Raw genomic sequence first — 22,369 nt, 5'->3', positions numbered from 1 at the left:
GCGCGGTTCGTAGATCGTAAATCCATTAGTGCCGTGGGCATTGGGTCACTGGGTGCGGCGTAAAAGGGATAACAAAGTCGAGTCCTTACGCTATTATTATATAGATCATCAGATGAATGAATCAGATTGCAATTTACTTTATTGCAGGAATTAACAAAGAAAAAAAAAATCACCAAAAGCTGGACAGATGCACGTGATGAAACTAAATTGGGAAATCAAAACCAAACTGCAGGCCAGTGAGTGGTGAGTGGTGAGTGGAAAACAGCACAGAAACAAAACACACCAAAGGGTAACACAGCACTACGTTTTAGGGTACGTGCAAAATTAACACCAAAGATGACATTGCTGATGACAAAAAAACAAAAACAAATTATATTTCAAGTGTTGCAGGGAAGAATAAATGCAATTTTCTCTGAAAAATGGTTCACCTCACTTCGGGGATTTGTAAATAAGGTACCTTGTAGTGACATATACAAACTGGGGGTCAGTCTAAGCATTTTGAAGAAGTGGGAAAAATGAAAATTCGTGAAAATAAAATAGGATACAAACATGTCCGGTGGTAACCTACAAACCGATCATTCCTAAGAATAAACTTCACAACTCCAACTTTATTGCACAGCCACAGAAATCGCCACGAGGGGCGTTCAAAACGTTCTCGCAACGAGATGCAAAAGTCTGAGAAATGGCAATGTCGTTGATGCAATACACTCACTGCAAGGATAAAATCTTTCAATGCACTAGGTACACATGACTAGGAAGAAAAAAAATTATTTACCAATTACACATATTTGCAGAGTGAATTTTTTAGAAAATCATCGTTGGCGTTTCTTTAACTATTGTATCAAGTTCCGAAAACATTTTGAACACCGCTCGGATTTAAACCTTCACGAGTTCACCTGCTGTACAGAGGTGCACTCTGTCCAGTGGCTTCCTGACTGGCAGCGATGCTGAAATTGTGATAAATGCGCAACAATAAACAACAACAAAACACTTTGGGTCGAAATGACACAAACGAAACAGCGATGGAAAAAGAGAAACCAGACATCTTCGAGGAAACGTGAGGCTTTCAGATGGATATTAAAGTGGTGAGTTTGTGGAAAAGTAATGGACGTACTAGATGTATGAAATGTACTCTTGAAGTAACAGTTACCGTTAATGCTGTCGTCACAATCAAACAGTGCTCAGTGTATTGCATTTCAGATCAGTGGATTGCGAGGGCCGTCACATGGTGAAAGAGTCTGCCCTCGGTCTGTAGAGCGTGGAAATACTATGGCATCTTGCGCTTCCTACCACACAACCGATGTCTACGCTGCTTCCACAAGTGGCGAAAGTTGACGGCAAGGCCTGTTCAAACACAGATGCAGAATTTAATGGCAAGATGCGTTCGGTTTAAGATATAAACCAATTCACGTTTTACACAGCAAGGAAGTGCAACCAATGGAACTGTAATTCAATGGTCAAATCTATTCAAAATAATTACATGTCCACATTTATCCATTTCAAGATGATCCATCTTGTTTGTGCAATTCCTTCAGTATGTATCTCATCTTTTTAATAATACTGTATGCAGTATACTTTGTGCATGTTGGAAAGGGTACGCACAAGGAACTTTTTACACAGGGGGAGGCCATTTGGCCCATCATGCGACATCAACACCGACCGATTTATACAAAATGTTATTTGGAGGTTTTTTTGAAGTTTCCCTTTTCCTCCCGCCCCCCTCCCCCCGCTTCCCCCAGTCCCCCCCCCCCCCCATCCCCGCCGCTTCCCCCCGTAGGAAAGAGCGTGGATGAAGGCGGTTCTTGATTGAGAAACAACATCAAGCACACGCCACCCCATGACAATACCATCACAGATAACACTCTGCTCAGATGCATACAATCACCCATCCATACTGTCGTGCAACTCTGATTAACATCAGAGTTGCGGATAGCCTAAACGGTCTATTGGAGGCAACTACCCAAACACGGATTCGGCTATGGCCGCGCAGGAGGAAGAAGGGAAATGGAAGCTGCGGCGAAAGCACTTAACTGCAGCACGCCGGCGTAGCTCCGCTCCTGTGAGAGGATATGAACTCAGGCGGCACAGGTTTGAATGGGAAAGGAAAATAATACAAGGGTTTATTCAATAACAGGCAGGGACAGGAAAAGCACGCGCTGGTAAATCTAATATCCTAATCAGGACGTCCCCACTCACACTTCAGATACAAACGAGGGGCTGCGAATTAACAAAAAGAACACGTCATGTCGTGTACAGTGTACGCGGAGCTCGGGCTTATCTGTCTCGGCGTCTTGTCCGTCAAACGCGGCTCCAAACTCCGGCGTGGAGGAATCCTCTGTCTGCCTCGCACGCCCCGCTAGGCCCGAGCCAACGCCATCGCCGCTGCACACGAGGTCCGTGCACTAAGCTCCAAAGCACCAGCACCGCTCCACTCGGGCTACACCTCAGCCCAACTCGGGTCGGGATCTCTGAACGACTCGACCGGGCTGCTGAAGACAACTCCTCGTATCGACTCGACTGCCCAATGGCATTCGGCAAACTGGCGTTCAGCAACTCCCTATGGCCCAACTGCCAATTCTGCGAACCCAGCAGCTCTGGACTGCGCCAGGAATGTCACTCAGCTCCCTCACTCCTCCTGCTCAACTCAGGTCGGGGCTCTGATCTCATCTCTCGATCCAACTCTCCAGACTCCCTCTCCCAACTGAACTCAGGATCTCAACTCGACTCGGGTGCACACACTCTTGACTCAGACCTCACTCAACGTGCTGAACTCTCTACTCTGGCTCATCTCAACTCTTGACTCATCTCAACTGAACTCCCAAAATGGCGTCCGACCCTCGGTAATATCTCTGCCGATGACGTCAGCATTGGCGCACTCCTCAGCCAATCAGAGCCTCCCCCGGCTCGCCGGCTTGTCCAGGGGCACGCCCACTGCGCCACTGCCACTCCCGTCCCCGACTCCGTGGTCACAGCACGTGCTATGCGAGGTGGGTAGGCCTCTCGGAGGTGTAAATGGTGGCGGCCAATTGTGGCGGTGTTCCAGCCTGATTTCTTCCTAAGTCATGTCAGGGGGGAAGGGCGTCATTTAGTGTTGTACTAAAGGTCCTAACTAATGTTTATGTGGTCTGCAGTGCCATAATGGACAAAGGTTTGACTACTAGGTGAGACATACAAGGGCTCTACTGATTAACCCCTACACGAACTAACACACGAATCTCCTGGTAGATTCACAATTATACACCTTAACCGACAAAACGCCTAAACATGGACTTATTACAGGAAGTGTTCCTTATCGTGACATCTCGAAGCATGTTACCTACTCAGATCTACTCTGCTCTACATTTTGCTCTACCAAATTCGTAACAATACTCAAGCTACCTAAAGGTCCTGCTAACATCCATATACTCCTCTATCTCCAATACTTCTAGGTACCCATCTAATTCCAATTTAAACCTATCTGCTGTTTCTGCTGGTGCTACATTTCCAGGGAGACGATTAACTTAATATTAACTACTCCCTGAGTGAAAGACCCCTGCCTTACTGCTGTCTTAACTCTCCTCTTCTTTACTCTCACATTATGGCCCCTGGTCCTATCACTGTCTACTGTGCTGAACAATTCTTCTTCATTTATTTTGTCTATATCCTTCATGATCTCAAACATCGATATAATATCCCCTCGTACCCGCCTCCTTTCTAATGTATAAATCCCTGTCTCCTTCGGCTGCTTCTCATAGCCGAGTCCAAATAGGCCAGGAATCGATCCAGTAGCACTGCACGGAAACCTCTCCATGGCAGCTACATCCTTCCTCACATGATGTGGTGACCAAAACTGCACCCAATATTCTAGATGGGGCCTCACTAAATTCCTCGTGTTAAAAGCACCTACCTCTTTTGAGTTATAATTTATGCCCCTATGAATACAACCTAAAACCCTGTTGGCTTAACCCAAACCTGCCTGGTATTGTCCTCTCTGCTTACCGCCTATATATATTACCACCCCCAGATTCTTCTCCTGTACGACACGCTCCAAAATTACCCCTTGCATCATGTAATTTTCATTTTCATTATTCTACCCATCCCCAGCACCTTGCACTTGTTTAGGTGAAATTGCATGTGCCAATCTTTTTCACAATCTATACAAGTATCAATACCTTCCAAAATCTGATCATTACTCCCTCTGCTATCTACTTTACCTCCAAGTTTAGTGTAAACTGCAAATTTGGAAAGACTACTCTTCACCCCACTATCCAAACCGTTGATGCAATTATTTGCACTCTGAAGCAGGTTCTCCTCAAGGATTTGCCTGTATATGGCCCATTTCATTGTTCCCTCTATCCTTACAAGTCTCCCAGTTCCTGATGCTGAAAAATATCCCCATAGCATGATGCTGCCACCGCCATACTTCATGGTACGGATGGTATTAGATGGATGATGAGCTGTGCTTGGTTTCGGCAAGACGTAGCGCTTTGCATTCAGGCCAAAGAGTTCTATTTTCGTCTCATCAGACCACATCATCTTATTCCTCATGCTCTCAGTCTTTCACATGCCTTTTTGCGAACTTCAGGTGTGCTGTCATGTGCCTTTTTCTCAGGAGTGGCTTCCGTCTGACCATTCTCTCATAAAGCATAAATTTAGGAAGTGCTGAAAAGACTGTCTCAAGGATGATCAAAGGAAATTGGATGCACCTGAGCCCAACTTGGAGTGTCATAGCAAAGGGGTTGAATACTTGTTGACGCGACATTCCAGCGTTTCATTTTTAATTATTTTGTAAGAAATTCTAAAAAAAATTCACTTTGATATTATGGGGTATTATGTGTAGATCAGTGACAAGAAATCTCAATTTAATCCATTTTAAATTCAGACAGTAACACAACATAATGTGAAAAAGTCAAGGGGTGTGAATACTTTCTGAGGGCACTGTATATAAAAAATATATTAAAAAGTAAAGGGAACACAGCACAAACAACTCACCAAAAGGCAGCAGGCCAAGCCAGGCGTACAGCACGTAAACAAAGTAGAGGTTAGCACCAATCAAATGCACAGAATACATATCCACCTGTGCAAAGTAAGGAATTGCCAACCAGATGCACACACCTGGACAGAAGGGGAGATAAGCAGTTAACAATGCCATGGGCCATTTGCAGCACATTCTGCATTGCAAGCATTCCTCTTTCAACCAAAGGGTGCAAGAAGTGTGATGAACACAATGCAAACATATCCACTTCCAAACAGAAACTATGCGTGGCTTGTCATTATTTTCACAATGCAGTCAACTCTATCTATGGTCCCAAGACAAGATACCCTCATTGCATTTACAAACACAGACAGACTGCAATATTATGACCAAATCAATTTGACCTTTTAATCACAGCCACAACTACACACAACCTTTGGCCACTTTGAGTACTCTCTCCAATGTACAACCAAATATAAAGTTAACCGATGTTTATCGGGATGAGATTAGCACATCAGAGACTACGAAACAAAGCTTTATCAGTTGTCACAGGGTTTCTGTCATCATCGTCTCCGTCATCATTGTCTCCATGTATTCAGTTCGTAATGGCGCTGTTGTTGTTGTTTTAATCCAGCTTTGACTAATTGGATTTCAGATAGATTTGTTTGTCAGAGCATTTCTGTTTTGTTGCACTTTGTTTGTCGATTTTATTGTCAGTGTACAATTTACATCAAAGATGGACAGTGTGGTGGCATTTGTCCGTGTGCATGGTAGGTGCTTGGCTGGGGTTCTGTCTTCGTTTTGGTTATTTATGGTCAAAAGGAAATGCAACAGGTTGGAAAATCTTGTGTGGAGTTTGTGAAAAATAATGTTTATAGTTTGGCCAACAGTGCATTATACTTTATATTTTTGATATGATAGTTGTACGAGGAATCAAAACAAAATATTTTAAATTAGCAGATATACCCATCAAGGATGGGTGATGGCATAGAATAGCATTTGATATAGGATGCCTCTAAAGGTGGTTCTTCTTCTTCTGAATCAGAATTGTAAGACTGTTGATTAATTCTTCTGAAATCTGGTCACGTGCACAAAGTGATGAGAGGAACAGACACAGATGCAGACACTATTGTATTATTCATACAAGATAAGGACGAATAACTTGGTCTACTGCCTGATGGCCTCATTCATTACTTACTACAGGCATGTCTTGTGTGACCTTAAAGATGCTTTAGGCAAACAAACCTTCAGCAATCACACCAAGAGGATACAGTGGAATCCAAAAGGTGTAGCGAGCCCAGGTGAGGGGTCGCCAGGAACAACCCACACTCCCCAACATATAGAAAGGATACCTATGGATCCGTCAAAGAGGAAGGAATCTCTTGTTAAACAATACAGAATAAAAAGTAAGATTGCACAAAAGCCAAAATAAGCTCCAAGTAATTGAAATCGACAAAGAACACAGAACTCACCGAAATATCTCAATTGCACTCCAGATGTAATACACGGCCAAGACGCTCCAAGGATTTTGTAGTTCTTCTTGACCACCAATAACCAAAAAGACGACGAAACCCCGGCCAAGCACCTACCATGCACACGGACAAATGCCACCACACTGTCCATCTTTGATGCACGTTGAACAATGACAATAATCAACAAACAAGGAACAACAAAGCAGAAATGCTCCTACAAACAAATATATCTGAACTCCAATAAAGTCAAAGTTGGATAAAAATGGAATAAAGATTGGGGCTCACAGTGGCAAGGCTATAAACAATCAAGAAAAAACAGCAACAAGTGTTCAAATATTTTTGCATTAAAAACGTGTGCAACACATCACAAACTGACAATCCAATCATTAATCAAATATTTCAATTATCATCGAATAAAAGAGGACCATTAACAAGTTCTCATTCCAGCACGTTCTCTTCAGGTTATAGAAGACAGTATTCCATCCTAAAAACTGCCCGATGCAGCTATCGTCGAAGAGATATCTCTTCATTACCGAGAGGATGAGTTGTTGGACGTACTATTGTTATAGTTGACATTACTGGAACAGTTCCCCTACAGGTCGCTAACTTCAGTAATGAACGTAGAGCAGCAACGAAGGTTGGAAAGGGTGGAAATGCGAATGGTTCGACGGATGTGCGGAGTATCGTTGAGAGAGAGGAAGACAAATGATGAATTGTGAAAAATGATGGGAATAGAGCCTGTGATTGATGCTGTGAAGAGGAACAGGTTGAGATGGTTTGGTCATGTGTTGAGGAAGGATGAAAGTGACTGGTTGAGAAGAGTGATGGAAATGAATGTAGAAGGAAGTAGAGGACGGGGAAGACCGAGAAAGACTTGGCTAAAGATGGTGGAAGAAGAAATGCGGGCAAGGGGGTTAACAAGGAGAGATGCAGAAAATAGGGCAAGATGGAGAAGATTATCATGGGGACCGCAAGGCTAACCCCCGCTCTAGCAGGGAAAATGGCCTTTAAAATGCATGTTGTTGTTGTTTGTATTATTATCAAATTGGTAACCAGTAGCGTGAGGGCGCCATCTTGTCTCCGCCATTCGAGTGAGGAGAACTGTTGTGTAGTGATGACTTAAATAGGGCGGGAGAATTATGTGATACAAGTGCCCCTAACCTATGGTCGATTCGGCAAAATAGATCATTTGGTTATCTTAGGGGAAAAGCCCTAAGTGTGCGGTTACCACACATAACATTCCATGTACATTACAATATATTAAAATACCAAACAGTAATGAAATTTAAAAAATTAAATTAGAGTTTAAATTATTGAATTCTTACCCAGTCTGTTTAGGGTTTACTGACAGGAACTTATCATCCTCGGACTGCTCTCTTCATCCTTTACATTATAACCAACTTGTCCAAACAAGACTCGCACGCTGAATATATGCTGATTAAAGACAATGGGAAAGACATTTCCATTTGATACAAAAGCTGTCGTAAAATCTATTTCTGAAAAATTCATTGAAGCTGTACTTCTTCCACATAAGGAGATAAAGTAACAATAAATAAATAAATAAAAGTTGATCATGATCAAATCTAGTCAATTTTTACCTCATGTACGCGAAGCGGACTGCGGGGTTAAGCAATTGGTTCAGCTTCGTCCATCCATTTCTTTGTTTGATAAGATTATGATCGACATTTTATGATCGAGGAACAACTTTTTTGAAATCCATATTCTGAACACAAATTGAAACATGAATAGGAAGACAAGTTTCTCTTTTTACTATACTGTTGCGGATATGGGATTTGCATCCATCCATATCCGCTTGTAAATATTCCCCTATTTCCTCAATACTTCCCAACTATCCCCAATCCCCCATTCCCTAGTCCCATTTTCTGTAAACAACACTCTGTAGACCCGACCTCCCCCTATTTCCCCCATTAAATGTCGTGCCCAGGTTCAGCGCATCTCATGTAAGACAACTATAGGACATCTTGCTAGTTATTCTTAGTCTATGTCAGTTAAGGACTCGTTTCCATTAATTCTGACCCTTCGTTGCACCAGAATGTGATTGTATGGCACCGTTAGGAAGTTTAGGACCTCCCAATACCTCCCCGCAGCTCTTCCTCACGGTTCAGCAACAACAACAACAACAACAGCAACGGCAGCGGCGGGCGCGGGAAGTGCGCGTCCTCACTCCGGCTTGGTTGGTAGGGGGTGTTGGGAGGGCACCAGGCCTTCCCAACGAGCCGCCATCGAACATGTGCTCGACGGGGTTACCAAATAGGGGCTCCCTGTCAGCTCCTCGTCAAGGGCGGAGCCCGGTAACCCCCGCACCCAATGAAAGCGGCGGACCGGCCCCAGTGGGGCGGAGCCAACCAGCCGAGGGCGTGTGACTCCCCGCTGAGCATGCGCAGGAAGAGGGAGGTGACGTCAGATGCGCGCTGAGCTTGGAGCAAGCAAGACCACCTCCGAGCGCTGTGAGGCCTCCCCGCATCTTCTGGACTGGACCGTGCTTTATCCTGTCCCCGAGCCAAGGTGCACCTTGTGCCATCGAACTACCTGTCCCTCCCTGCCATCAATCCCTGTGTAAGTCAGCCTTGTTCCGTTTGTCTGTGGTCTGTCCGGGAATAGATAAGATTGTATTTAAGTGCCCATCTCTTCTGTGTCTTTTACCTCACTCTGCCGTGTAATCTACCCCTTTTCTCCACCACTGTAATTATATCCTCCTCCGGAGGTCTTGAGAACTGTACCCCTTGCGTCGTTTCATCTATCCCAGTCGTCATGTCCTTTCCATCATTGATTTGGCATAGCGCGATTTGGTCAACGTCTGGGTGAATCGGGTGAGTTGGGGAAGAATCGGGGGAACTGTTAGGTCGCGGCAATACCACCGCTCGGTAAATAACATCTAAACTGCGTCCGTAACAATTGGTGTCGGGAGTGAGATACGGACCCGAAGCGCGCTTAACGCGCTCAAAATTACAAGTCACCGAAATTTGATTTTGTTTTACAAAAAACCCGAATTTTGAAAGTCACGCTATGGGAGATCAAGACGGCTGGGTTCCGGTAGAGGAGAGTGAGGCAGGGTCGATCCAGGACCAAATTGAGGGACATGAGGAGAGCGAAGCAGTGAGGGCGGCAGGTTCGCAAAATGGCGTCCTCGCGCACGAGGTTGCGGGCGCGCAAAATGGCGCCTCGCACATGGCTACGGTGACCGCGCCCGCGACCGTAGCAGCGCCGCTGGTGGATTCGAACCTTTTTTTCCTGCAAATGAGGGCCCTTATGGGACAAATGGGAGACCAAATTGGAGGTTTGAAAAACAGTATAGAGGCTCAGAGTGAGCAAATGGGGGTAATGAGGGCTGATAGTGAGCGATTGGGGAGCGAAATGGGGAACCGGATGGATGCTCAGAGTGAGCAAATAAGGGCTCAGAGTGAGCAATTGGGGTTAATGGGGGGCGAAATGGGGGGCAAAATGGGAGAAATGGGGGGAAAAATGGGAGAAATGGGGGCACGGCTAGAAGCTAAATTTGAGGGGTTAGACAATGGGATCAAAGGGGTGAAACATGGGTTAACGGGGGTAGAAAACAGAATGGCCGCTCAAGAGAATCAAATAGAAGGGGTGAAACATGGGTTAACGGGGGTAGAAAACAGAATGGCCGCTCAAGAGAATCAAATAGAAGGGGTGAAACATGGGTTAACGGGGGTAGAAAACAGAATGGCCGCTCAAGAGAATCAAATGGAAGGGATGAAAGAGGGGTTAGAGGGGTTAGAAAACAGTATGGAAGGCAAATTGAGGGACATGAGGGACCAAGCGGAAAGGGAAGTTAAACAAATGGGGCAGCAGATAGAGGGGGTCAGAATGGGGGTAGAAACTAAATTGGATGCTCACAGGGAGGAAATGGAGCAGATGAGGGTGGCGTCTGGGCAGGAGATGCAAGTGATGGGAGAGGAGATCAGAAGAGGTGTGAGTGAGGAGGTCGGAGGAGTGCGCGAGGAGGTGAGGCACTGTAAGGAGCGCATGGAGAAGGAGGTGAGAAAGGGGACTGTAAAATTGCAAGGTGGTATAGAGGAGTTGATGCTGGGAGTAGAACAGCTGACAGTGGGACAAAAGGAGTTGGGGGACCAGGTAAAGAAGAACACAGCGTAATAGAGGGTTTAAAATCAACACAGAAGGAGATGAAAAAGGACGTAGGGGTAATTAAAAAAGAGTGTCAGACGGTACATGAGGACCTGACGAGGAAAATGAACAAGGTGGTAGAGGTGATGGAGGTTAAAGAGCGGGAGGTGCGGGAGCACATATAAAAAAATAAGGGGGAGTTAGAGGAAGAACTTAAGGGGGCGCACGAGGAGATGAAGGAGGTGAAGCAGAAATTAGAAGAAGTGGAAGAAGGGGTGAGCGAAATTAAGAAGCGACGGAGAGAGGATAAGAAAGAGATAAAGGAGGAAGTAAAAGAATTGGTCCAAAGTCTGTGTTCGGATCGTGATGATGTGCTCATTAACCGGATGAGGGATTCGCAGGTGATGGAGGAGAAGCGAAGAGAAAGAGGACCCGGTGTAAGTGGTGACCAATATGGTCGTGCGTATGATGCGCCAGGTGATTTAATGAGCTTGGGGGTCGAGATGGACCCGGGTGTTCGTGAGAGGCCGTTGGTGAAGTGTGCGACAGGTCTGGTGTGCGAAAAAGGAGGTGTGCGAGAAAGTCCGACTCTGGGGTGTGTGAGGAAAAAGTGCGCGCCAAGGAGTGAGGGTGTTGTCGAGAGTGAGTCGGTCGTAGCGCGTGTGCGAGGGAGCACATGGAAGCGCGTAGTGGTGAGTGTTACAGAGGATGTAACGGGAGAGGATGCGCGAGCAAGGTGTGTAACGGACGGGTGCATGAGGAAAGAGTGCGCTGTCAAAAGTAAGGAAGAGTGTACACCTGTGGTGAGTGTTACGGAGGAAGTAACGAAAGAGTGTGCGCAAGAAAGGTGTGTAACGGACGGGTGCATGAGGAAAGAGTGCGCTGTCGAGAGTAAGGGTGAGTGCGCTGTCAAGAGTGGAGGTGAGAGTAGTAAGAGTGACACGGAGCGTGAGTTGGTTGTGACAGGTGAGAAAGGAAGCACACCTGGAATGGTAGAGCGTGTGTGGGAATGCACGCTGGAATTGGTAGTGAGGCACGTGGTTGGGTGTGCGAGTGAGAGCACACCTGTGATCGTCACAGAGGAGGTGACCGAGGAGGGGGCGCGAAGAGGTGTGTTGGTGAGGTGTGCGAGCGACGAATGTGTGCCAAGGTGTTCGGTGGTCAGGTGTGTGACCAAGTCTGTGAGTGGAATGAGTGTACCTGGGTGTGTAAGAGAAGGTGCAATGACCAAGAGCAGGGAAACGGCTGGATGTATGAGCAAGAAAGGGGTAGCGTATGCGTGTAAGCATGCAGGTGAGGCATCGACGGTAACCGGGTTAGCGGTTAGAGCGACTTATAGCCGAATCGGGCCCTCGGTGCGTGCCGGGCTTCGCGTGCCGCGAGAACCAGCGGGGATCCGAGCCACGGCGGGTTCGAAAGGACCGCCGTACGCGATCCACGCTGGGCCTCGCTTGGAACGGCCGCGTCCGTGCTCCACTAGGCGGAGCGGGCAGCCCGATAGGAAGGGTCGTCATGGCGACCACTTTTTGTTGAGACGTGCCGGCAGGTCGAGATCGGGACATTGGATGGCTCCACGCCGAGGTGGTGCGTGGGATCTCGGCCCGGGTAAGCCCCCGTCCCTGCCCCGAATGCGGGACGTATCCAGCCGCTGGCACAAAACAACCCGCATTCATTGCTCGGCTGTACGTAGCCGGGCTGTAGACGTGAATTGGCGCACCGAGAGGATCTAATAAGTAGACGGGTGATGAGGTTAGTGTTTTGGACCCAAAATTAGAAAAAGGCAAAATTTGATGATTGGTACAGTGATTGGCAAGTAATGATTGGCAGATGATGGGTAGTGATTGGCAAATTTTTGATTTGTTGAAATTTGATGTGCAAAATTGGTAGTGGGAGATGCCCCATGTGATGGGATGGCCAATCCACCATCCCTCACAGTTGGGGCAAATGCGCTATAGATTATGGGGTGTATGGCAGTGAAAACTAGCCCGGGTGGGTTAGGTTATATTGTTAGGGATCTAGAGATTGACATTAGGTAACGTTAAGGTTAGTTAGTGAATGACACCTGTAGTGGGGACGCAGGTAGAGTAGTGTGTTTGATAATGACGTGGGAGCGCTGAGTGTAAGGGAAGACGGAGGAGCGCGAGTTTTAGAAGGGAGTAGACAGAGCAGATGATGCAGTGTGAATGGAAGTGCTGGTGAGCGGCTTCAAATGAGGCATCGGTGAGGCAATGCTCCGAGGTGTGTGTGAGTGTACAAGTGATGAATGAGAGAGCATTGCGGATGAGTGTCATGGTGAGTAGTGAGTGTTGTGGATCAGCGCGAATGCGCTTGGGGGAGAGAAGGGTGCAGGCGGCACCAAGTATGAGAGCACAGGTGTGCAAGTACAGGTGTGTGGAATATATGGAGCAGAGAATGAGTGGTGTGGAGAGAGTTGGAGTAAGTGGTACGGAGTGGTGTGCATGGTGCGAAGGTGTGGATGGGGGAAGAGTGGACCCCTTTTCACGAGTACCCGGGGAGGGTAGTTTAAAGAATAGTTAGAAGGTATAGGTAAATTGTGGTTGGATATTGGCATTTGTGGTGCGGTTGCAGAATGGTATTGTGGATGGGTGCATTGGTGTGGTGAAATTGGCTGGTCGTGTGGCCTGTTAGTATGAGTGTGAATGGTTGGGAACTCCGCCACTGTTAGATGTCGGCCAGGTGAGGCCGCAGGTGGGCTCTGGGAGCCGTTAGTGTCAGTGGGTGCCTGAGGATCCCGGGTGTGGATCGGGCAGCCCGTGCCAGAGAGGGCACTGAGGGGGTGAGAGTGCGAGAGGGCCTTCCCCAGTTAGTTAGGTTAGGGTGAGGAGCAGGTGAGCTCGGTAGGCAGCAACAGTGGTGGAGGTGTGCAGGTGGGCAGACCAGCTGGGAGCGTCACACGACCCAGCCACCGAAATTGTGCGGGGGCACCGAGTGTTGAATCGGGGAGTGAGACCCAAATTGATGGTGTGCACCACAGATGGTCAATGGGATTTTGGTTCTTCGAACCACATAGAGTAATGAGGGCCAATGGTTTGGCAGGAGAAAGACCCCGGGTAATGTAAAGTTGTTAAAGTCATTTAGGAAATAGTTAGGATTGATGAACCTGTCGCACCATACGCAGCCACTTACCTGAGGTGATGATGATGACTCCACACCTGTGTTTTCTTTGTTTTGTGTTGCAGGAAATGAGAATTGCTGGTTGGATTTGTGAGACGCATCACGACGTGGATGAGACATTGGGGTGATTCCATCTCTCCCTCCTTAGGAGGGACTGATGATGAATTGGTGATGGCAGATTTTGATGTTGAGTTGGAGATGGCAAATTTGATTGGTTAGGAGGGAGAGAAGACGAATTTGGTTTATGGGAGGAACGGGGAAGACAGTAGGGACGTTGTTGATGTGTAAAGTAGATGTTTATGGGTAGTGTTGTGTTTTGTGGATACAGTAAGGGGTAAGGGAGGGGCAATGTAGGTTACCTGGTGGGGGGGGAGGGGGGGGCGTACGGTAGGAACGTACCTGTCTCACCTGGTTCCCATGTGCCCCCAGTGTGCATTACCTTGTATTGCGTGCACTTTTGCGCCCTTACCACCTCACTCACTTGTCTTCTTTTGTCTCCCACCTCCGAGGATCTGGCTTTGGGGCAGAGAGAGAGAGAGGAGAGAGAGGTGCTGGCTCCGCAGTTGTGGGCCTGTACTTCCGCTGCTTGCTGCCTGGATCGATACACCATATGGACCGCAATTTTTGTGGCCGCCCACAATGGACCGCAGTTCTTTTGCGGTCAAGCACCACCCGTGGATGGACCTCTGGGTCAACGTGGCACCTATACCATACAGGTGAACCACTTTTAGTTGGCCCCCCTGACGGCCACAATTAAGAAATGGATGCGGTTGGCGCCTTTCTTTATTTCGAAAGAAGCCAGAAGGCCAAGTGCACTCCATGAAGGCAAGACCAGCGGCAGAACATCGGCCGGCTGCGACACCACCTGTGACCATGGACACTTGATGGTGCATTGTTATTGAACACTTTATTGGTGCACCGGATGGTGCTGACTGTGCGTAATGGGGTGGTGCTTTTGGTGCTTGGACGGGGTGCTCTGCACATTATTAAAGGCCGTAGGGCCACAGGGCACTCGTGGGTTGGTGTATCGATGCTGGCATGCGTGCTCTCCCTATGCATAACATCTGCATGTGTTCCTCAAAGAACAGGTCCTGGATCGTAGTGTAAATATCAGTGTAGTCTTGTATAAATGATGCTCCCTACCGGCTGTATGTTTAGTTTGAGGATGCTTTCCGCGATTCGGCTATCCTGTGGGTGTGTTTCTGTTAGGAGAAGGGTGCAACGTCGCAGGGGGACATATTTACTCATTTGTGAACATCTGTAAAACTGTCGCACTCAGGGTTGAGTTAATAGTAGAGGGAACTACATCTGAGTGCCACACTAAAGTAGGTAAAAATTTATCGGGTCGGGCCGCCCCGAGGTAGAGAAGGGTGCAATGTTGCGGATATGGGATTTGCATCCATCCATATCCGCTTGTAAATATTCCCCTATTTCCTCAATACTTCCCAACTATCCCCAATCCCCCATTCCCTAGTCCCATTTTCTGTAAACAACACTCTGTAGACCCGACCTCCCCCTATTTCCCCATTAAATGTCGTGCCCAGGTTCACCGCATCTCATGTAAGACAACTATAGGACATCTTGCTAGTTATTCTTAGTCTATGTCAGTTAAGGACTCGTTTCCATTAATTCTGACCCTTCGTTGCACCAGAATGTGATTGTATGGCACCGTTAGGAAGTTTAGGACCTCCCAATACCTCCCCGCAGCTATTCCTCATGGTTCAGCAACAACAACAGCAACGGCAGCGGCGGGTGCGGGAAGTGCGCGTCCTCACTCCGGCTTGGTTGGTAGGGGGTGTTGGGAGGGCACCAGGCCTTCCCAACGAGCCGCCATCGAACATGTGCTCGACGGGGTTACCAAATAGGGGCTCCCTGTCAGCTCCTCGTCAAGGGCGGAGCCCGGTAACCCCCGCACCCAATGGAAGCGGCGGACCGGCCCCAGTGGGGCGGAGCCAACCAGCCAAGGGCGTGTGACTCCCCGCTGAGCATGCGCAGGAAGAGGGAGGTGACGTCAGATGCGCGCTGAGCTTGGAGCAAGCAAGACCACCTCCGAGCGCTGTGAGGCCTCCCCGCATCTTCTGGACTGGACCGTGCTTTATCCTGTCCCCGAGCCAAGGTGCACCTTGTGCCATCGAACTACCTGTCCCTCCCTGCCATCAATCCCTGTGTAAGTCAGCCTTGTTCCGTTTGTCTGTGGTCTGTCCGGGAATAGATAAGATTGTATTTAAGTGCCCATCTCTTCTGTGTCTTTTACCTCACTCTGCCGTGTAATCTACCCCTTTTCTCCACCACTGTAATTATATCCTCCTCCAGAGGTCTTGAGAACTGTACCCCTTGCGTCGTTTCATCTATCCCAGTCGTCGTGTCCTTTCCATCATTGATTTGGCATAGCGCGATTTGGTCAACGTCTGGGTGAATCGGGTGAGTTGGGGAAGAATCGGGGGAACTGTTAGGTCGCGGCAATACCACCGCTCGGTAAATAACATCTAAACCGCGTCCGTAACAATACTTTGGCTCTGAATTCGTCGCAAACGCACTTGCGCAGAGAAGAGTGACATAATATTTTACTCAGTCACCCTGCCTGGCAGTCAAACAAAATTGAAAAACATTCCAAACAGGAAACCTACTGTGTTTAAGGATGTCATAATTGACTCGTACGGCAGGTACAATGAACTAATGTAACGTGTTAGATAAGGTGATGGAATAGCCGCTGGAGAAAGTAGTTGTACAACCCGGAATAAGTTTTTATATTCACCTTTACACCTCTTTAAACCATGATTTAAATTGAATTACATACTTGGACTGCATAACAGAATTCGCCTTCATCATACTTCCTAAAACCATGTTTGATAAAGCTATGGAGCATATCTAGAAATGAATCTTACAGACAAATCTAAATGTTTGCAATTGCTATATAGAATGAGGGTGTGGCACTCATGTGAACAATATCGTGTGAAGAAGAGCCCGCCAATATGGCTATGTGCGATGCCGATGCAAAGTTAATGGGGATTTATTCACATAATTAATTGACATGGGGCAATGGGGCATTAACACAATAACACCCTCAAATCCTCCAACATCATCACCATCAATTTGTCTTTATCATCGCCATTATCAACATCGCCATAGCATTATTGATCGAGTTTATCATCATTATTACTTAAAGGTAAGTTTCATGATCTTAGCTCAAGAAAATAAACTTTCTTTAATGTTATTCGTACAGGAAAATGAGCCTGGTGTTAGCTTAACGGTTAAGGTGGCTGCCTTAAGATCTCAGGGTCTTGGGTTTGAGCCTCTGCCGTGCTGTTAAACAACACCAGGTGGGTTGATTCAGCCTGCTATCCTTCCGAGGTTGGCAAAACGAGTACCCGCTTACTAGAAACGGGGCACTGCATCAGCAGCACAGCTGCGCTCCAGCAATGACGCAACTAGCAGCCTTAGGCTGTATATGAAATCATAATAATAAACTTTATTTTACGTTCTTAATAACCCTGTTATTCATGAAAATAAACAGCACAAAAACAATGCACAAACATGTTAATTAATGTTGCACTTTGGACAAATTATAAAGTTGAAATTCCTAATCCTATTTTCCCCATTACCCCCCAAGTTAACGGATTTGCGGTTCACGGGGATTTTCAAGAATGCAACCCCGCAAACGGCAAGGCCCTCCTGTATATACCTGAACACTATGTGGAGTATCATGTTCTATGTCTCCTGCGTAACGGGAGACGGGGTTTTACAATCACTTCTGTGAGTCTGTCTGGGCCGTAACGTTTTTACCATTCAAACTTTTCTCATCATATTTTCAGCAAACCTTTATTATGAGAAAATGGAGATAATAAAGTAATAATTTGGTCAAAAGGTCAAAGGTCAGCGTCACAAAATCGTCAATTTTCATCCGATTGAGCTAATATTTTAAGAACTTGCATATTGGGTCACTAAATTGGCTCACCAATCAAAAGCTAGAAGCTGATTGTTTTTTGGAGATCAAAAGGTCAAAGGTCAAGGTTGCATAAAGTCAATTTTTATCCGATGGACTTGAAATATGAACAGGGATTGCATATTGAGTCACTGAAGCGTATTGCTTTCGAAGTCAACAGGCCAAGGTCGGCTAGAATCGTCTTCTTTTTTTTTTAGCCGCTTCCTTCATGTTCAGCGTATGGAGGAAGAACTCCAAATACAAAGCGGACGCGGAGGGGCTTTGCATTTTCAGATGCTTCCGCGTTAGCTGTCCCCCACACAGTGGGAGTCAGAGTTTTGCAATCACCTCTGTGTATCTGTCTGTCTGTCTGTGTGTCTGTGTGTCTGGCCAGGCAATATCTTTTTTACCATTTGAGCGATTGTCAAACTTTCATCAAAGCTTCATTATGAAAATATGAAGAAGACAAATTAATAATTTTGTCAAAAGGTCAAAACGTCAAAGGTCAGTGTCACATAAAATTAATTTTCATCCGATTGACCTAAAATTTCAATTTACCATTTGGGTTTTGTCGTCAAATTTTCAACAAAGCTTTATCATGAGAATATGGATAACGCAAATGAATAATTTGGTCAAAAGATGAAAAAGGTCAGTCACATAAAATCGCCAATTTCCACCCCAATTGATCTGAAATTTTAAAAAAATGCATATTGGGTTATTTAATTGGTTAGTATATATTAATGAAGATAATAACTATATATGAATGAATGAATGAATTGGTGGATAATAACTATGACAAAGAAGATAATAACTATGACAAACATAAATTATAAATGAGAGGTATTCATGTACCAGTGAACCATTAATATACCTGTAAAAGTGTAGGAAGTATGGGGGAATGGACAAAACCAATTGCTGAGTGTAGAATCTCCAGGAATGCCAGCAATTGGCATAAGCGAATTGTTTGGCCTGTGCTCTCTAGTAGATCAGGAGTTAAACCTGGAGAGGCGATGGAGAAGAGGCAGAATGTATTACATTTAAACCTTGGGAAAGGCGTCAATAAAGCAAAGGACAATATATGCTGCACATGTCGTGAAGTAGGGTCCTTTGATGACAGTGGAGCCTGACAATAAGTGACAACACCTTGAAACTGCTCAAGTGAAAATTATAAAGTCTACTCAGGTGCGGTAGCACAAAAAGGAGCAAAGCCACCAACCGTTGTTGAGCAGGAACGATTTTGACAGTGAGACAAAGACATGCAGGAAGAAAAGGAACTGCACCAAGTTGTACAGAAACAGATAACAGCGCTTGATGTTGTCCAGAGCTGAAGTCAACAGGAAACAAGCAGAACAAGCACCTTTATACAAAAGAATCCAGATACGAAAATTAAAGACAAATATGAATGTTTACAAGATCAACTCGCAGGGTGGAATACACTTCTGCTGGTGTACCACGCTGCCTCATGCCAATGTTTATTACATTCATACTCAGCACGGTATGAACAATGATGCAAACATGTTACATCGTACGTTTACTTCGTTGTCTTGACTCAATCAACAGCTTATTAAAGTTCTCTTCCTCCTGCGGGTATAGAAAGAGCATATTAGGTCTCAAGTTTCATCACAACCAGTTAAAATTCACAATATAATGCATTTTACCGAACAACTTAACCTAAAATGCCATAAAATCTGTACAGGTTGCACCAATCCACTCCGATTGTAAAGGTGTAAATCTATGGAATAATCATTAAGCTCAGAATGAATTTTATGCATCACTGCTTTCCCAGCATGCCTTGAGCTGCTCCTCTCTCTCAGCATCCGATTCATCAAGCCAGCGATCAAAATCCGCACTCAGAAACACAGGTTTTCGCGTCTGCTTTGTTAGCCGAGGCCACCAATCGCGCTGCACCTTCTGCAGGGTTAGCAGAACCTCACGGGCGAATGTACGGCAAGCTATCTGGAAGGCACATACATATTAGCAGTCGTTTGCTATTTGAAAGGACAGGTTAATGAAACATCAATACAAACAAGACCAAGAGTCTTGTTTGATACTTTAGGTGAACAGGATAGTATGAGTTGGATGGGGATACCTGATACCAGTTAGCAGATAATGTAAGTGTTCATTTTTTTTTTTACTTCAGGCACGCAAATGATTTCAAATGATGAATTGTGAAAGATCATGGGATTAGAGCCTGTGATTGATGCTGTGAAGAGGAACAGGTTGAGATGGTTTGGTCATGTGTTGAGGAAGGATGAAAGTGTCTGGTTGAGAAGAGTGATGGAAGTTAATGTAGAAGGAAGTAGAGGACGGGGAAGACCGAGAAAGACTTGGCTAAAGATGGTGGAAGAAGAAATGCGGGCAAGGGGGTTAACAAGGGGAAATGCAGAAAATAGGGCAAGATGGAGAAGATTGTCATGGGGACCGCAAGGCTAACCCCCGCTCCAGCAGGGAAAATGGCCTTAAAATGCATGTTGTGTTGTTGTTGTTGTTGTTGTTGTTCAGGCATGCACAACCGCTTTGTGAACCGGTACTTTTTTGCTTCTGGCATCTTCCAATCTCCTTAAACATATTGTACTACTCTCTGATACTAGTCTGCGATGGCAGATTCCTTCCATACATACCCTGTACGGAAATTACTTTGAACTTGCGTGTCGGATCTCATCTGAATGAACCATTCAACGCACTGAGCCTTCTCGTATGGAGTCGCCATTTTCTTTTACATTAAACCACCAGACCTGGAGGTAAAGAAAACTCTATGAGTTTCTGTATCATTCGCCTCTAAGCTGTCTAGCCTGGGTTTGAACCCTGACCCAGCTATAAACTCTCAGTTCGGTGTTTCACAGGCAGGGTGATTAACCAATGTGTGTGCCATCCCTCGGATGGACGTTAAATCGGGAGTCCCATCTGCCAGCATGGGTTGGTAGACGTTAAAGATCCCATGGTGTCCTTCGCAAAGAGTAGGCGAGTATAGCCGGCACCATGGCCAAGTTCCAAATTCTTGCCCTAACTGGTCGAACGTCAGGCCCGACCAGGCCGGTTCGTGAAAGACTCGGGCCAAGCTTCCCTCAGGCAACCCCACAATATGGGATAATAATGGCCGTTAAAGAGCAATAAAATGAGTTTCTGTATCATATAAACCAAAATTGGATCATTTGTGGTACTAACTAATTTGTGTTGTGGTACTTTTGTAATAAACCTACTAATTTGTGTGGTATTTGTGGTACTTTTTTTTTTTTTTTTTTTTGTGGTACTAAATATATTAACAACCAAAGTTGTCCAGGTATTTTTGGAACACCCCATAGATATATACATTAATCATGTTGGGAGAGGGGGGCTATTGTAACTACTGTATATTGTTTGTTGGGCTCTGGGGTCACAAAATAAATATACTCGATTTTTTATTTGATTGCTAAAAGGAGACGTGTCCGCATCCGTGTTGGTATGTGTGTGTACGTGTGTTACATCCACAGACATTGCTAGCTTGTACTAACAGGAAATTATACGAATCCGACACCTCTGATCCACGGATATTTCTCTCATTTCCTATATCTCCGTGAGTCTGATTTGCATTTAGGAGCAGAATAATTATGGTTGACAATTCTGAAATTGCCACTCTTTTGTTGAAATGCTGAAAATCATGTTAAAAGACCATTTTAATTACACATTTCGAGCTAGCAACCGCAGGTTAAAAGTGCCAGGTGAGCAGAGCCGAGTCACTGGAAATGTGCACACAACGCATATACAAAAAGCCTCGTTTAGCATTCATACATAATTTCAAAAGTCCTGTGTTACCGTTGTCTCATTCCCCCATATATACAGAGGTGCTAAAATCATAGCAAATACAAATCTCTGGGCCGTTCAAATTTGACACAGACCTTTGTTTTATAGCCAAGCTTGTATGACACCTTGCAAGGCAACCATAACCATACTGTAAAGCCAATAGTCTGACAAAACCCAAAAGCTTTGGGGTTTTCATCAACCAGCGATTTCAGAATTTTTTTGTTCCATCTCACTCGACACGATCTTGATTTTCATCACGTACAGGACAACAGGAAGCAAGTGATTTACGGTATTGGTTACCAACGTGATGAAGATGTGATGAAGATAACGTGATGAACGTGATGAAGATAAATTCTCTCAAAATGATCATTAACCTACTCTACTGTTCATGAAACAAGTTGAGCTCCCGTCAAAATAACATGATTAACAAGTTAATAGCAATTTTTTCCTGAAATACCATGTCGCTTAATAGGCCCCGCAAGTGATCATGTTGTGGATGCAATGAGATTGCTGATACGTTTGTTGTTGTTTCCTTAATGTCACATGATCAATGCAAGAGCAGAAACAAACTTCGATAAAAAGTTTTTAAAAAACGATGGATCAGTTAGTTACCTTACCTCTGGATCCACATCACTGTACAGATCCAAGCTGAATTTGTACTGGTTTTGTCCTTGTGCTCCATAGCCGCTGGCTAAACACACCACACACAAAATAATGAAATACATTTTTTTTTTTTTTAAATTATTATTCATAAGCAGGAGAAAAGTACAACTAAACCCACCCGTAAGGTAAAAATAGTTAACCACAGTGAAATAACTTACATCATAGATAGACCAGCCTGGTGTTGGCTTAGCGGTTAGGGTGCCGGCTTGGGATCCTCGGATCCTGGGTTTGAATCCCAATCGATCGCTGAATTAACGCCAGGGGGGTTGACTCAGCCTGTCATCCTTCCGAGGTCGGCAAATTGAGTACCAGCTTGCTGGGATGAATGATCACGGT

At 45.6% G+C, this 22,369-nt stretch overlaps 1 protein-coding gene across 2 annotated transcripts in view; it reads right to left on the bottom strand.

Annotated features, from left to right (window-relative positions):
• Positions 1–121: 121 nt before the first annotated feature.
• HACD3 (3-hydroxyacyl-CoA dehydratase 3) overlaps positions 122–22,369 on the bottom strand; it is a 30,001-nt gene continuing 7,753 nt past the window's right edge. Inside the window, exons 3-11 of one of the 2 annotated variants that reach the window (XM_068126889.2) lie at positions 21,988–22,061; positions 19,382–19,546; positions 19,120–19,171; positions 18,807–18,914; positions 18,462–18,589; positions 6,427–6,539; positions 6,200–6,306; positions 4,972–5,094; positions 122–1,344 (exon numbers count right to left, since the gene is read on the bottom strand). In XM_068126889.2, coding sequence (XP_067982990.2) covers positions 1,268–1,344; positions 4,972–5,094; positions 6,200–6,306; positions 6,427–6,539; positions 18,462–18,589; positions 18,807–18,914; positions 19,120–19,171; positions 19,382–19,546; positions 21,988–22,061 — 947 coding nt within the window. In that variant the 3' untranslated portion in view covers positions 122–1,267. The remainder of the gene's footprint in view (positions 1,345–4,971; positions 5,095–6,199; positions 6,307–6,426; positions 6,540–18,461; positions 18,590–18,806; positions 18,915–19,119; positions 19,172–19,381; positions 19,547–21,987; positions 22,062–22,369) is intronic. The other variant, XM_068126890.2, reaches the window with a different exon arrangement.

This window comes from Myxine glutinosa, chromosome 10 (assembly GCF_964187855.1).
Source record: "Myxine glutinosa chromosome 10, kmMyxGlut1.1, whole genome shotgun sequence".
NCBI classification, from domain to species: domain Eukaryota; kingdom Metazoa; phylum Chordata; class Myxini; order Myxiniformes; family Myxinidae; genus Myxine; species Myxine glutinosa.
The sequence above is the reverse complement of the archived record's forward strand: the minus strand, read 5'-3'. Positions and strand labels throughout refer to the sequence as shown.